The sequence below is a fragment of the Ranitomeya variabilis genome, chromosome 2 (genome assembly GCF_051348905.1).
Source record: "Ranitomeya variabilis isolate aRanVar5 chromosome 2, aRanVar5.hap1, whole genome shotgun sequence".
Lineage (NCBI taxonomy): Eukaryota > Metazoa > Chordata > Amphibia > Anura > Dendrobatidae > Ranitomeya > Ranitomeya variabilis.
In genome coordinates this window covers 214,423,533-214,440,342 of record NC_135233.1, presented here as the reverse complement: position 1 = coordinate 214,440,342, position 16,810 = coordinate 214,423,533, and the positions used below count along the sequence as shown (strand labels likewise).

The 16,810-nt window shown below is 46.4% G+C and overlaps 1 protein-coding gene across 2 annotated transcripts in view; it reads left to right on the top strand.

Moving 5' to 3' along the window:
• LOC143809250 (uncharacterized) overlaps positions 1 to 16,476 on the top strand; it is a 121,705-nt gene extending 105,229 nt beyond the window's left edge. For both annotated transcript variants that reach the window (XM_077292366.1, XM_077292365.1), the window contains 3 exons: positions 8,586 to 8,685; positions 12,303 to 12,431; positions 16,255 to 16,476. In XM_077292366.1, the coding sequence (XP_077148481.1) occupies positions 8,586 to 8,685; positions 12,303 to 12,431; positions 16,255 to 16,308 (283 nt within the window). In that variant the 3' untranslated portion in view covers positions 16,309 to 16,476. The remainder of the gene's footprint in view (positions 1 to 8,585; positions 8,686 to 12,302; positions 12,432 to 16,254) is intronic.
• The last annotated feature ends 334 nt before the right edge of the window (positions 16,477 to 16,810 follow it).

Here is a 16,810-nt window from a genome sequence, read left to right as displayed (position 1 = left end):
GCTTATTTCCGCCGACGTCACGTCAATTTCCAGACTCTGGAAATTGACGTGACGTCATGAGCAGGCGTGACCAGCCTCCACAGACAGCAGTCACTCAAGAGTGACTGGGCTGTGGGCGGGGCTGCAGGGCTGTGCTGGGGGCGGGCGGGGCTAGGCAGGGATGTGCGGGCGTCAGGGGTCTGCGTGCCGGCGCCGGTATGTGCGGGCCGGCGCCGGTATGTGCGGGGGTCTGCGTGCCGGCGCCGGGATGTGCGGGCAGTGCTGGGGTCTGCAGTGGGTCTGCTGGCCGTGCTGGGGTCTGCTGCGGGGCGGTGCGGTGGTGGTGGCGGCGGGGGTGTCTGTGTGCAGGCTTCGTCTGATGGGACTACAAGTCCCACCGGGCTCTGCCTGCTACAGTGACAGTAAGTGACACATTAGCCAATGATGGGACAGTAGTAGTCCCATCATCCGGCTAATGTGTTGAATGTAAAAAAAACAAAAAAAAACACATACACATATACAGTACATACATACAACACACACCATGTGACATAATACGACAACATGCAACATACGACATGCAATGACATGCGACATGTGGCAACATGCGACATGCACCATGCGACAACATGCGACATTCAACATATGACATGCAACATGCGACGACATGCACCATGCGACATGCACCATGCGACGACATGCACCATGCGACAACATGCGACGACATGCGACATGCACCATGCGACATGCACCATGCGACGACATGCGGCGACATGCAACATGCGACGACATGCACCATGCGACAACATGCGACGACATGCACCATGCGACATGCACCATGCACCATGTGACGACATGCAACATGCACCATGCGACGACATGCACATGTGACGACATGCACCATATGCCATGCAACATGCGACGACATGCACCATGCGACAACATGCGACGACATGCACCATGCGACATGCACCATGCACCATGTGACGACATGCAACGTGCACCATGCGACGACATGCACATGTGACGACATGCACCATATGCCATGCAACATGCGACGACATGCACCATGCGACAACATGCGACGACATGCGACATGCACCATGCGACATGCACCATGCACCATGTGACGACATGCAACATGCACCATGCGACGACATGCACATGTGACGACATGCACCATATGCCATGCAACATGCGATGACATACAGCATGCAATGACATGCGGCGACATGCAGCATGCGACAAGCAATACCATGCGACGACATGCAACATGTGACATGCAACATGCCACATACAGTATACATACAGTACATACATACATCACCCGATGTCACTGTTCTATAGGGGAGATCGTCGTGGGACACTCGTTATTAATTGGACTACGGCGGACAGGTAGTATACGGTTTATTATTTCACGTTTTTTGCAGGCGCTGAAGTATGGTAAGTATGGTGAAATGAAGAGTATTAAAATACTTTTTTCCTAATGTGTTTGTGTTCTATTAACCCTTTATTACTATTGGATTAATAACGGATAGACGTCTTATTGATGCCTCTCCGTTATTAACCCGGCTTAATGTGACCTTACAATAGCAAGGTGACATTAACCCCTTATTACACCATATCCCACCGCTACACGGGAGTGGGAAGAGAGGGGCTAAGTGCCGGAATTGGCGCAGATGCGCCATCTCTAGGGCGGCTGCGGACTGGTATTTGTAGCCAGGGGGGGGGGCAATATCCTTGGCCCCTCTCTAGGCTATGAATATCAGCCCGCAGCTGTCTGCGTAGCCTTTCTGGCTATAAAATATAGGGGGACCCCACGTCATTTTTTTGGGGGGGTCCCCCTATTTTAATAGCCAGTAAAGGCTACGCAGACAGCTGTGGGCTGATATTCATAGCAGGCTACAAATATTGGCCCCTGGCCGTCGGCTTTCCCCCTCTGGTGCAGAAAATTGCGCGGGAGCCCACGCCATTTTTTTCCGTTTTTTTAATTAAATTAAACGCTCATTAAGGCATTTTTCACCCTTGCATCGGTACGGGTCCGTCGCTATGCGTCGGGCCGACGTACTGACGCATGTTGTGAAATTTGTGCACGACGTGGGCAGCGGATGTAGTTTTTCAAGTCCGGGGAGGTGGGGGCGGAGTTTCGGCCGCACATGCACGGTAGAAAATGGCGGACGCAACGGACAAAAAACGTTCACTTGAACGTTTTTTCGTGCCAATGGTCCACCAAAACACGACGGATCCATTGCACGAGGGATGCGACGTGTGGCCATCCATCGCGATCCGTCGCTAATACAAGTCTATGGGTAAAAAACGCATCCTGCGAGCACATTTGCAGGATCCGTTTTTTTCCCAAAAAGACGGATTGCGACGGATTGCTAAAAACGCAAGTGTGAAAGTAGCCTTAGAAGCATCGACCTTTCTATTATATATCTATGGCTATATCTATCTATAGATATATTTATAGATAGCTATATCTATAGATACATAGATGTACAGTGCCTAAAAGTAGTATTCAACCCCCTGCAGATTTAGCAGGTTTAATAAGATGCAAATAAGTTAGAGCCTTCAAACTTCAAACAAGAGCAGGATTTATTAACAGATGCATAAATCTTACAAACCAAAAAGTTTTGTTGCTCAGTTAAATTTTTATAAATTTTAAACATAAAAGTGTGGGTCAATTATTCTTCAACCCCTAGGTTTAATATTTTGTGGACTAACCTTTGTTTGCAATTACAGCTAATAATCGTCTTTTATAAGACCTGATCAGGCCGGCACAGGTCTCTGGAGTTATCTTGGCCCACTCCTCCATGCAGATCTTCTCCAAGTTATCTAGGTTCTTTGGGTGTCTCATGTGGACTTTAATCTTGAGCTCCTTCCACAAGTTTTCAATTGTGTTAAGGTCAGGAGACTGACTAGGCCACTGCAACACCTTGATTTTTTGCCTCTTGAACCAGGCCTTGGTTTTCTTGGCTGTGTGCTTTGGGTCGTTGTCTTGTTGGAAGATGAAATGACGACCCATCTTAAGATCCTTGATGGAGGAGCGGAGGTTCTTGGCCAAAATCTCCAGGTAGGCCGTGCAATCCATCTTCCCATGGATGTGGACCAGATGGCCAGGACCCTTGGCTGAGAAACAGCCCCACAGCATGATGCTGCCACCACCATGCTTGACTGTAGGGATGGTATTCTTGGGGTCGTATGCAGTGCCATCCAGTCTCCAAACATCACGTGTGTGGCTGGCACCAAAGATCTCGATCTTGGTCTCATCAGACCAGAGAACCTTGAACCAGTCAGTCTCAGAGTCCTCCAAGTGATCATGAGCAAACTGTAGACGAGCCTTGACATGACGCTTTGAAAGTAAAGGTACCTTACGGGCTCGTCTGGAACAGAGACCATTGCGGTGGAGTACGTTACTTATGGTATTGACTGAAACCAATGTCCCCACTGCCATGAGATCTTCCCGGAGCTCCTTCCTTGTTGTCCTTGGGTTAGCCTTGACTCTTCGGACAAGCCTGGCCTCGGCATGGGAGGAAACTTTCAAAGGCTGTCCAGGCCGTGGAAGGCTAACAGTAGTTCCATAAGCCTTCCACTTCCGGATGATGCTCCCAACAGTGGAGACAGGTAGGCCCAACTCATTGGAAAGGGTTTTGTACCCCTTGCCAGCCTTGTGACCCTCCACGATCTTGTCTCTGATGGCCTTGGAATGCTCCTTTGTCTTTCCCATGTTGACCATGTTTGAGTGCTGTTCACAAGTTTGGGGAGGGTCTTAAATAGTCAGAAAAGGCTGGAAAGAGAGATAATTAATCCAAACATGTGAAGCTCACTGTTCTTTGTGCCTGAACTACTTCTTAATACTTTAGGGGAACCAAACAGAATTCTGGTGGGTTGAGGGGTTGAATAATAAATGACCCTCTGAAAAGACTTTTCCCAATTTAAAAAAAAATAAACAAAGAAATAACATTGTTTTTTGCTGCAGTGCATTTCACACTTCCAGGCTGATCTACAGTCCAAATGTCACAATGCCAAGTTAATTCCAAATGTGTAAACCTGCTAAATCTGCAGGGGGTTGAATACTACTTGTAGGCACTGTATCTATCCATATATCTGGCTGCTTTCAAACATCAGGTTTTTGCTGTCAGGCACAATCCGGCGAGTTTTGTAAAAAACGGATCCATTTTTTTTTCGCCGGATCCGTTTTTTTCTCATAGAGTTGTATTAGCGCCGGATTGCGCCTGATGGCCACACGTTTCATCCGTTTTTTGCCCGATCCATCAAAAAAGCTGTTTCCGCCGGACGGAACACACATACAGAGGAACATTTTTTCTGTCTGGCAAAAAAACGCACAGCGACGGATCCGGCAAAAAACGTATGAAACTGAGATGTGAAATGATGAATCCGGCCTCCGAATCCGTTTTTTCATGCATGTTTCCATTCAAATCATGCACATTTTCCGTTTATTTATTTATTTCCAAAAACTGCATCAAAACCACGCAAAAACCGCACCAAAAACAGCATCAAAACTGCACCAAAAACTGCATCAAAACCTGGTGCAGTTTTGGTGCGGTTTTGATGCAGTTTTGATGCAGTTCTTGGTGCGGTTTTGGTGCGGTTTTGATGCAGTTTTTGGTGTGGTTTTGATGCCGTTTTTGGTGCAGTTTTGATGCGGTTTTGGTGCAGTGTTGATGCAATTTTGGTGCGGTTTTGATGCAGTTTTTGGTGCAGTTTTGATGCGTTTTTTATGCAGTTTTTTGCGGGGTTTTGATGCATTTTTTAATTCGCTTTTGGTGCGGTTTTTGCGTGGTTTTTATGCATTTTGGTGCGGTTTTGAAAGCTAAATAAAGATGTATTATTGAACAAAAAAAAAAGATTTGTGATGTCATTATTGTCCAACATCCTCTTTTACATTTGTCCAACCCACACTCCATTACACACACACAGATAGACATATAGATGATAGATAAAATGGATAGACAGATCTACATATAGATAGATCTATAGATGCATACATCTATCTATTCCTATATCTATCTATAGATATATCTGGATAGATATATCTATTGATAGATGTATGGATAGCGTAGGGTGTGTCCACTGTCCAGATTACTTCCGAATTAGCTGCAGATTGGATGCTGCGTACTTGTAGTCCCATCGGATGATGCCTGCACACACACCCCAAAAGACCCCCCGCACAGCCCCGCACACACACAAACAGTCCCGCACAGCCCCGCACACACACAAACAGTCCCGCACACACTCGCAGAGCCCCGCACACACCCGAACAGTCCCGCACACATCCGAACAGCCCGCAGACCCAGCACACACATATACGCACACAGTCACCGCCCACACACTTCCCTCCTCCCGAACTGCAGCGTTTCTCAGACCCACATCCGCATCTAAACTGCACATCTTTTTTACATCTGCGGTTTTGCTGCGGATGTGCCCGACTCAATGAAAGTCTATGGGTGCAGAAACGCTGCAGTTCCGCACAAAAGAAGTGACATGCTGCGGGAAAAAAAAGCTGCGTTTCGGTGCGGCTTTATCCGCAGCATGTGCACAACAAGTCTGCGGCTCCCATAGACTTACATTGGTTGTGCACTACACTGCGGATTTGATGCAATTCTGTGCGGCAAAAAACCCTGCGGATCTGCAATCAAATCTGCAACGTGCGCACACAGCCTTAGCATTTAGTGAACCTAGCAAAAAAGCCAAGCAAAAAAACAAGTGTGGGTTAGCACTTTATTTGCAATTTCATTGCACTTTGATTTTTTTTCACATTTTCTGTTACACGACATGGTAAAACCAATGATGTCGTTCAAAAGTAGAACTTGTCCCGCAAAAAATAAGCCCTCACATGGCCATATTGATGGAAAAATTATGGCTCTGGAAAGAAGGGGAGCGATAAACGAAAACAAAAAAGCTCCAGGGGTGAAGGGGTTTAGAAACATGGATATGGACATATCTATGGAAATAGACATTTATCTATCTATCTATCTATCTATCTATCTATCTATCTATCTATCTGTGTGTAATGGAGTGTGGGTTGGACAAATGTAAAAGAGGAGGTCGGACAGAAATGACATCACAAATCTTTTTGAAGCTAGAGGAGGGAGAGGAGGGAGGGGTTGGGTGTGTTTTGGAGTGGGTGTGGTAGGTTCGGGCTTAGTGGCAGTGCAATGCATCATGGAACTTGTAGTATTAGAGCACAATAAGTCAGGGGAAAGGAAGTTGTCGATTAACCCCATGAGAGCTGGATCCAGCACTGAAGATGTGCTGCTACAGCATGATAAAAGGTAATATTGCTAAAATAAACACAGTAGATGTTTTCAGTGGCACATAATAGCAAGATTTATGAAAAAAAAAAAAAAAAAAAGTTATAGTAGTGGACAACTTCTTTAACCCCTTCCCGACATCGGACGTACTATACCGTCCGATGTCGGGTCCCCTGCTTTGATGTGCGCTCCGGCGGTGAGCGCACATCAAAGTCGCGACATGTCAGCTGTTTTTTACAGCTGACATGTGCGCGCAATAGCGGCGGGTGAAATCGCGATCACCCGCCGCTATTAACTAGTTAAATGCCGCTGTCAAACGCAGACAGCAGCATTTAACTACCGCATCCGGCCGGGCGGCCGGAAATGAGCGCATCGCCGACCCCCGTCACATGATCGGGGGTCGGCGATGCTTGTATATTGTAACCATAGAGGTCCTTGAGACCTCTATGGTTACTGATCGCCGGTGGCTGTGAGCGCCCCCCTGTGGTCGGCGCTCACAGCACACCTGCAATTCTGCTATATAGCAGCGATCTGATGATCGCTGTTATGTAGCAGAGCCGATCGGGCTGTGCCTGCTTCTAGCCTCCCATGGAGGCTATAGAAGCATGGCAAAAGTTAAAAAAAAAAAGTTAAAAAAAAATGTGAAAAAAATAAAAAAAATATAAAAGTTTAAATCACCCCCCTTTCGCCCCAATCAAAATAAATCAATAAAAAAAATATCAAATCTACACATATTTGGTATCGCCGCGTTCAGAATCGCCCGATCTATCAATAAAAAAAAGCATTAACCTGATCGCAAAACGGCGTAACGAGAAAAAAAATTGAAACGCCAGAATTACGTTTTTTTGGTCACCGCGACATTGCATTAAAATGCAATAATGGGCGATCAAAAGAACGTATCTGCACCGAAATGCTATTATTAAAAACGCCAGCTCGGCACGCAAAAAATAAGCCCTCACCCAACCCCAGATCACGAAAAATGGAGACGCTACGGGTATCGGAAAATGGCGCAATTTTATTTATTTATTTTTTTGCAAAGTTTGGAATTTTTTTTCACCACTTAGGTGAAAAATAACCTAGACATGTTTGGTGTCTATGAACTCATACTGACCTGGAGAATCATAATGGCAGGTAAATTTTATCATTTAGTGAACCTAGCAAAAAAAACAAACAAAAAACAAGTGTGGGATTGCACTTTTTTTTTTCAATTTCACCGCACTTGGAATTTTTTTCCCGTTTTCTAGTACACGCCATGGTAAAACCAATGGTGTCATTCAAAAGTACAACTCGTCCCGCAAAAAATAAGCCCTCACATGGCCAAATTGACGGAAAAATAAAAAAGTTATGGCTCTGGGAAGGAGGGGAGTGAAAAACGAAAACGGAAAAACGAAAAATCCCACGGTCATGAAGGGGTTAATGCGCTTGTCTCCAGCTGCGGTTTTGCATTTAAAAATGCAAGTTTTTTTTTTTCCATGCATTTTTTTCAGAAGAAGCCTACAGAGAAAAAATGCACCAAAACCACAGCGTCTTCAAACCACAGAGGGGGAGATTTCATGGAATCACATCCACTTTGCTTGGAAATTTAGACCATGTTCACGTGTAGCGTAAATGCTGCTTTTTTTCTGCTGCTTTTTGTGCATAATCTGTCCCATCTTTCTATTGTTCAAAAGTTGGGAGGTGTGTAGCTTGCACACCCATCTAGCATGTACCCCGCACCCCCACATATATCCTGCATCACTATATGTACCCCCCACACACACAGCCTGCGATCCCATGATGTACCCCTATTCCCTAATTACCTGTCACCAGTGCCTCTTCCTGCCCCAGAAAACACAATCGCTTGTAATGTGAAGCATGGCTCCGCCTATAAGTCACATGGGCATGACGTCATCACCGGTCCTTCGTCTCTATGATCTTCTTATATCGGGGCAGGAATCTGATCGATGCTCCTCTGACCATGCACCCTCCCCGAAAAAAAATAAAGAAGGTGGTTTTCCTCCTCAGTCCGGCAGAGGTAAGATAAAGCGGGAGATTGGAAAAAAAACAACATTTTTTTTTCCAAATCTTCCTTGATGGTGGTGCCGCCCCCCTGCAACCTGCCGCCCTAGGTACTTGTCCTTGGGTGCCTAATGGCAAATTCAGCCCTGCATGTAATATAGATAATACACATGTAATGTATAATTATAGACTATGTAATATAGATAATAGCTATTATTACTACTGTTTAACCTATTAAATGCCACTGTCCATCACAGACCTCGGATCATATGTACATATAGACACGTAAGAGTCCACATTAAAGGGCTGGTTATGTTTCTTGTTTATCATTAGGGTGCCCCAATGGGTAAAATCCATTCTGGAGGTGTCAGCTAAGATGAAGGATGACAAACTACGTAGGAGGAAGGCATACAGAATGGTGCGGAGACAATTGGTATGTTACGAGAGAATGACGTCAGACTCAATTTTGTGACTACCCTCCTGTTGATTGTAAAGGAACCTATCAGGTGATTTATACAGTCCAGACTGTGGGAGTGTGTACAGACTAGTCTGTGGGAGTGTATACCGTCCGGTCTGTGGGAGTGTGCACAGTCCGGTCTGTGGGAGTGTGCACAGTCCGGTCTGTGGGAGTGTGCACAGTCCGGTCTGTGGGAGTGTGCACAGTCCGGTCTGTGGGAGTGTGCACAGTCCGGTCTGTGGGAGTGTATACCGTCCGGTCTGTGGGAGTGTATACCGTCCGGTCTTTGGGAGTGTATACCGTCCAATCTGTGGGAGTGCACGTCCGGTCTGTGGGAGTGTGCACAGTCCGATCTGTGGGAGTGTATAAAGTCAGGTCTGCGGGAGTGTATACCATCTGGTCTGTGCACCGTCCGGTCTGTGAGTGTGCACAGTCCAGTCTGTGGGGATGTATACACAGTCCGGTCTGTGGGAGTGTATACCGTCCGGTCTGTGAGAGTGCACAGTCCAGTCTGTGGGGATGTATACAGTCCGGTCTGTGGGGATGTATACAGTGCGGACTGTGGGAGTGTATACCGTCCGGTCTGTGAGAGTGTGCACAGTCCAGTCTGTGGGGATGTATACACAGTCCGGTCTGTGGGAGTGTATACCGTCCGGTCTGTGAGAGTGTGCACAGTCCAGTCTGTGGGGATGTATACAGTCTGGTCTGTGGGGATGTATACAGTGCGGACTGTGGGAGTGTATACCGTCCGGTCTGTGGGAGTGTGCACAGTCCGGTCTGTGGGAGTGTGCACAGTCCGGTCTGTGGGAGTGTGCACAGTCCGGTCTGTGGGAGTGTGCACAGTCCGGTCTGTGGGAGTGTGCACAGTCCGGTCTGTGGGAGTGTGCACAGTCCGGTCTGTGGGAGTGTATACCGTCCGGTCTGTGGGAGTGTATACCGTCCGGTCTTTGGGAGTGTATACCGTCCAATCTGTGGGAGTGCACGTCCGGTCTGTGGGAGTGTGCACAGTCCGATCTGTGGGAGTGTATAAAGTCAGGTCTGCGGGAGTGTATACCGTCTGGTCTGTGCACCGTCCGGTCTGTGAGTGTGCACAGTCCAGTCTGTGGGGATGTATACACAGTCCGGTCTGTGGGAGTGTATACCGTCCGGTCTGTGAGAGTGCACAGTCCAGTCTGTGGGGATGTATACAGTCCGGTCTGTGGGGATGTATACAGTGCGGACTGTGGGAGTGTATACCGTCCGGTCTGTGAGAGTGTGCACAGTCCAGTCTGTGGGGATGTATACACAGTCCGGTCTGTGGGAGTGTATACCGTCCGGTCTGTGGGAGTGTATACCGTCCGGTCTGTGAGAGTGTGCACAGTCCAGTCTGTGGGGATGTATACAGTCTGGTCTGTGGGGATGTATACAGTGCGGACTGTGGGAGTGTATACCGTCCGGTCTGTGAGAGTGTGCACAGTCCAGTCTGTGGGGATGTATACCGTCCGGTCTGTTGGTGTATACCGTCCGGTCTGTGGGAGTGTATACAGTCCGGTCTGTGGGAGTGTATACCGTCCGGTCTGTGGGAGTGTATACCGTCCGGTCTGTGGGAGTGTATACCGTCCGGTCTGTGGGAGTGTATACCGTCCGGTCTGTGGGAGTGTATACCGTCCGGTCTGTGGGAGTGTATACCGTCCGGTCTGTGGGAGTGTATACCGTCCGGTCTGTGGGAGTGTATACCGTCCGGTCTGTGGGAGTGTATACCGTCCGGTCTGTGGGAGTGTATACCGTCCGGTCTGTGGGAGTGTATACCGTCCGGTCTGTGGGAGTGTATACCGTCCGGTCTGTGGGAGTGTATACCGTCCGGTCTGTGGGAGTGTATACCGTCCGGTCTGTGGGAGTGTATACCGTCCGGTCTGTGGGAGTGTGCACAGTCCAGTCTGTGGGGATGTATACAGTCCAGTCTGTGGGAATGTGCACCGTCCGGTCTGAGGGAGTGTATACCGTCCGGTCTGTGAGAGTGTGCACAGTCCAGTCTGTGGGAATGTATACAGTCCAGTCTGTGGAAATGTGCACCGTCCGGTCTGTGGGAGTGTATACTGTCCGGTCTGTGGGAGTGTGCACAGTCCAGTCTGTGGGGACGTATACAGTCCGGACTGTGGGAGTGTATACAGTCCGGACTGTGGGAGCGTATACAGTCCGGACTGTGGGAGTGTGCACCGTCCAGTCTGTGGGAGTGTGCACAGTCCAGACTGTGGGAATGAGTTGCAATAGTACCAGCTAAGCGTTGGAATGGAGGTGAGGTGATATTGGAGAGGGTGGATACAGCTTATTTTGTATTTTTTTTTTACCTAGCGCTATTCGCTCCTGTTAAAATTTATTTGTACCTGCAGGACAACCCCTTTAAGACTTTTCATTGTGTAATTTCTTTCAGTCTTCAAAATGACTCTTAGGCCGGGGTCACACTTGCGAGTGCAATGTGAGAAGCTCACGCGAGTCTCTCGCCTCAATACCCGGCACTGCCGCCGGCACTCGGGCCCGGAGCATGCGGCTGCTTTTGTTTCTATGCAGCTGAACACTCCGGTCCCGAGTGCCGGGTATTGAGGCGAGAGACTCGCGTGAGCTTCTCGCATTGTACTTGCAAGTGTGATCCCGGCCTTAGTCTAAACCTAAAAAAATACATTTAAAAAAAAAAAAAAGTATCTGGCAAGCAGCATATGCATGGCAGGCGGTAATCTTCTGGTTGTATATTGCTTGCAGATTACTGTGTGTGTGGTTTTTGTTCTAGCAGTTTGATGGCTAGAAGATGATAGTTGCATCAACTGACCAAAAGATTATGAACTGTATAGAAATTAGTATGTTAAAGCAGATCTGACGCCAGACTTCACAATATAAACTGCATACATTAATAAACAGGAATCTTGGACCTGATAATATAGGTGTACTTACTTTGAAAATTCCCATCTGAATGACAGTATACTCCTGCTATTAAAATGAGCAAAATACAAGTCCAACTAAGTATGAGAGAGCTAAGGGGTCCAAGTCTATTCAGTCTCTACAGCTGCCCCTCCGCCCCTACAGTCTGACTAACATGCAGCTTGCCTTGTGCAGTGTGAGACCTCAGCAGGGAGGAGGCACACTGAGCAGCTATCAATCAGGATAGGTGGGCAGAGATTGAGTTTCAGGCCACACTCATTATCAGTATTTGGTCAGTATTTTCCATCAGTATTTGTAGCCAAAACCAGGAGTGGGTGATAAATTCAGAAGTGGTGATGAGTTATTATACTTTTCCTCTGATTGTTCCACTCCTGGGTTTGGCTACAAATACTGATATAAAACACTGACCAAATACTGAATGTGGCCTAAATACTTGCATAAGATTAACAACCATTGTGATCTGAATTCTCACAGTAAGTACACCAGCCTCATGAGGTCTGAGATATTTTTTCATGAAGTATGCAGCTTGTATTGTGAGATTCGGTGACTGAATTGCTTTAAAGACCACTGGGGCGTTTCGAGTGTTTAGGAGGCGGATTACAAGGGCTTTCAACAGCTTTCTCCCTTTTCCGTTTCTGGATATTATATATTCGATGAATCGTTCATGTGTCTTCTCTTAGTGGGCTGCTGGAATAGGACTTGATCGTGTTTCCTTCCCAACCTACGTGTACCCTGGAAATCTGAAGGCTTTGATCAGATCGCTGTTCCCAGAGAATATCTGCAACTATCCTGATCCTGATCATGATAAGGTAAAGCTTTTCCAGAATCCTGCACATCCAAGTAATTTTTGTTGGGATGATCAATGTTGCTTTCTAATTATCATTATTGTAAAATCCTTCATTTTTGTTTGTGTGTGGGGGGGGGGGGGGGTGGTGCGCATTCTATTCCCCATTCTCCAAGTAATTGTGCTCAGCGTCTGGGAAATGGTTTCTGGAAAAGGGGGCTATTTTGGGCACATATTGTTTATAGGAGGCTATGTGAGGGCTCATATTGTACAGAGCCTTGCAAAAGTATTCGGCCCCCTGGAACTTTTCAACCTTTTCCCACATTTCATGCTTCAAACATAAAGATACCAAATGTAAATTTTTGTTGAAGAATCAACAACAAGTGGAACACAATTGTGAAGTTGAACGAAATTTATTGGTTATTTTAAATTTTTGTGCAAATTCAAAAACTGAAAAGTGGGGCGTGCAATATTATTCGGCCCCTTTACTTTCAGTGCACAAACTCACTCCAGGAGTTCATTGTGGATCTCTGAATGATCCAATGCTGCCCTAAATGCCTAATGATGATAAATATAATCCACCTGTGTGTAATCAAGTCTCCGTATAAATGCACCTGCTCTGTGATAGTCTCAGGGTTCTATTTGAAGCACAGAGAGCATCATGAAGACGAAGGAACACAACAGGCAGGTCCGTGATACTGTTGTGGAGAAGTTTAAAGCCGGATTTGGATACAAAATGATTTCCAAAACTTTAAACATCCCAAGGAGCACTGTGCAAGCGATCATATTGAAATGGAAGGAGTATCATACCACTGCAAATCTACCAAGACCCGGCCGTCCCTCTAAACTTTCATCTCAAACAAGGAGAAGACTGATCAGAGATGCAGCCAAGAGGCCCATGATCACTCTGGATGAATTGCAGAGATCTACAGCTGAGGTGGGACAGTCTGTCCATAGGACAACAATCAGTCGTACACTGCATAAATCTGGCCTTTATGGAAGAGTGGCAAGAAGAAAGCCATTTCTCAAAGATATCCATAAAAAGTGTTGTTTAAAGTTTGCAACAAGCCACCTGGGAGACACACCAAACATGTGGAAGAAGGTGCTCTGGTCAGATGAAAACAAAATCGAACTTTTTGGCAACAGTGCCAAACTATATGTTTGGCGTAAAGGCAACACAGCTCATCACTCTGAACACACCATCCCCACTGTCAAACATGGTGGTGGCAGCATCATGGTTTGGGCCTGCTTTTCTTCAGCAGGGACAAGGAAGATTGCCTTGTGCAGGCATGTACTACGGAGGACAGAGAATGAACTTCAATCCAATATTGCAGCCAGCATGCAGCCAGCGGGTAAGGAAAGGGTGAATCAAACACCCGAAAACCCCGCCCATATGACTGAAAATTGTTCCCTCCAAATTCAGGTGACAGAAAATCGCCATTCTTGATGAATTTAGTGCATTTTTCAGCTACAGTGCGCCGCCCCCAGAAATGTACTCCAGTCATAGATAAGAGTAAACTTCTGTTGTGTCTGACACTTTTTTTTGGCATAAATTATACTGAGTATGTTTGATATTCTTGACCATGACCGCTCTCGACTAGTGTAAAAAAATACAACCAACCAAAATTTCATAATGTTTGCACAAATACTAGTTTTTGCTACATTTCAAGCGATATTATGCCAGAAAACTACATGATAAACCGGGGCCAAAAATGTGGATGACTCCAGATCAATTGAAGGTGTGACTTATTTTATATCATTGGCTTAGATATTTCAGAAATCGGTAAGAACGCTCCAGCTTCCATATTTACTTATACAGCCATGAGAATTGAGAATTTGTCTGGATTTCAGACATAAAATATATACACTGCTCAAAAAAATAAAGGGAACACTAAAATCCCACATCCTAGAGATCTCTGAATGAAATATTTCACTTGCAAATTTTTATTCATTGCATAGTGGAATGTGTTCAGAACAATAAAACATAACAATTATCAATGTAAATCAAAGTGAATATCCCATGGAGGTCTGGATTCTGAATGATACTCAAAATCAAAGTGGAAAATCAAATTTCAGGCTGATCCAACTTCAGTGGAAATGCCTCATGACAAGGAAATGATGCTCAGTATTGTGTGTGGCCTCCACGTGCCTGTATGACCTCCCTACTGTACAGCGCCTGGGCATGCTCCTGATGAGGCGGCGGATGGTCTCCTGAGGGATCTCCTCCCAGACCTGGACTAAAGCATCCACCAACTCCTGGACAGTCTGTGGTGCAACGTGACAACGGTGGATGGAGCGAGACATGATGTCCCAGATGTGCTCAATCAGATTCAGGTCTGGGGAACGGGCCGGTCAGTCCATAGCTTCAATGCCTTCATCTTGCAGGAACTACTGACACTCCAGCCACATGAGGTCTAGCATTGTCCTGCATTAGGAGGAACCCAGGGCCAACTGCACCAGCATATGGTCTCACAAGGGGTCTGAGGATCTCATCTCGGCACCTAATGGCAGTCAGGCTACCTATGGCGAGCACATGGAGGGCTGTGCGGCCCTCCAAAGAAATGCCACCCCACACCATTACTGACCCACTGCCAAACCAGTCATGCTGGAGGATGTTGCAGGCAGATCGCTCTCCACGGCATCTCCAGACTATCATGTCTGTCACGTGCTCAGTGTGAACCTGCTTTCATCTGTGAAGAGCACAAGGCGCCAGTGGCGAATTTGCCAGTCTTGGTGTTCTGTGGCAAATGCCAAGTGTTCTGCACGGTGTTGGGCTGTGAGCACAACCTTAATCTGTGGACGTCGGGCACTCAGACCATCCTCATGGAGTCGGTTTCTAACAGTTTTTGCAGACACATGCCCATTTGTGGCCTGCTGGAGGTCATTTTGCAGGGCTCCTCCTGTTCCCCCTTGCATAAAGCCTGAGGTAGCGGTCCTGCTGCTGGGTTGTTGCCCTCATACGGCCCCCTCCACGTCTCCTGGTAGCGCCTCCAGCCTCTGGACACTACACTGACAGACACAGCAAACCTTGCCACAGCTCGCATTGATGTGCCATCCTGGATGAGCTGCACTACCTGAGCCACTTGTGTGGGTTGTAGAGTTTGTCTCATGCTACCACGAGTGTGAAAGCACAACCAACATTCAAAAGTGACCAAAATATCAGCCAGAAAGCATTGGTACTGAGATGTGGTCTGTGGTCCCCACCTGCAGAACCACTCCTTTATTGAGGGTGTCTTGATAATTGCCAATAATTTCCATCTGTTGTCTATTCCATTTGCACAACAGCATGTGAAATTGATTGTCAATCAGTGTTGTTTCCTAAGTGGACAGTTTGATTTCACAGAAGTTTGATTTACTTGGAGTTAGATTCTGTTGTTTTAAGCTATGTGCACACGTTGCGGAATGGGGTGCAGAATTTTCTGCACAAAATCCGCATCTCCTGGCAGAAACCGCAGGTGCAGATTTGCCTCGGATTTTGTGAGTTTTTTATGTGGAATTGGTGCATTTTCACCACTGCGGATTTCTATAATGTAAGGGTGCAGAAACTCTGCAGATCCGCACAAAAGAAGTGACATACACTTCTTTTAAATCCATAGCGTTTCCGTGCGGATTTTTTCGCACAGCTTTTTTTTTTTCACATTGATTTACATTGTACTGTAAATCACAGTGCGGATCTGCAGCGTTTCTGCGCGGAAAAATCCGCTGCGGCTCCGCACTAAATCCACATCGTGTGCACATAGCCTAAAATTGTTCTCTTTATTTTTGTTGAGCAGTGTACTATTTAACAGATGTTCATTTTTTTTACATAGCCACACTTCTAACATTATCTACTTTTGTGTTCCTAACAGGTTGTAAAGGTGACGATGGAGGATCTGTTCCTGGTGAGCGATGAAAAACCTTGAAACGTGTGAAAGAATATCCAGAATCACAACAATAAAAGTAACAGGAAAAAAAAGTTGTATAAGTCAATAAATTTCTTATAAACACCAGGTTACTTTACCAGTCAAGCCTTTCATGCATTGAAGTTGGTTCTGTATACAGGTCTTACATAGATCCGTGTTCAGGATCCTCCAATTTTATTCCGCTCGCCTTGTAACTGACTTGCCGCTTCTTTCTCTTCATATCTTCTCCTGTCTTGGAGATATAATTTATGTCTCTATCTGGCAAATCAGACGGATGTTGGCTCAGCCGCTTCCTGCACTGGTAGAAGTTAAAAAGTTGCACATTTTGGCACAAGTTACGAAACTTTTTTTTTTTTTTTTTATAGAGGAAAACTAGTGTAAATTATTTCAATGCTTTGCCCATTAGGGTCTCCAGCGACATCACCACTGCCCCCATGGTGATCAGTCCAATTGTACTAGGTTACAGCCACTTACCCTTCACTTTTATAGGAAATGCTGCACT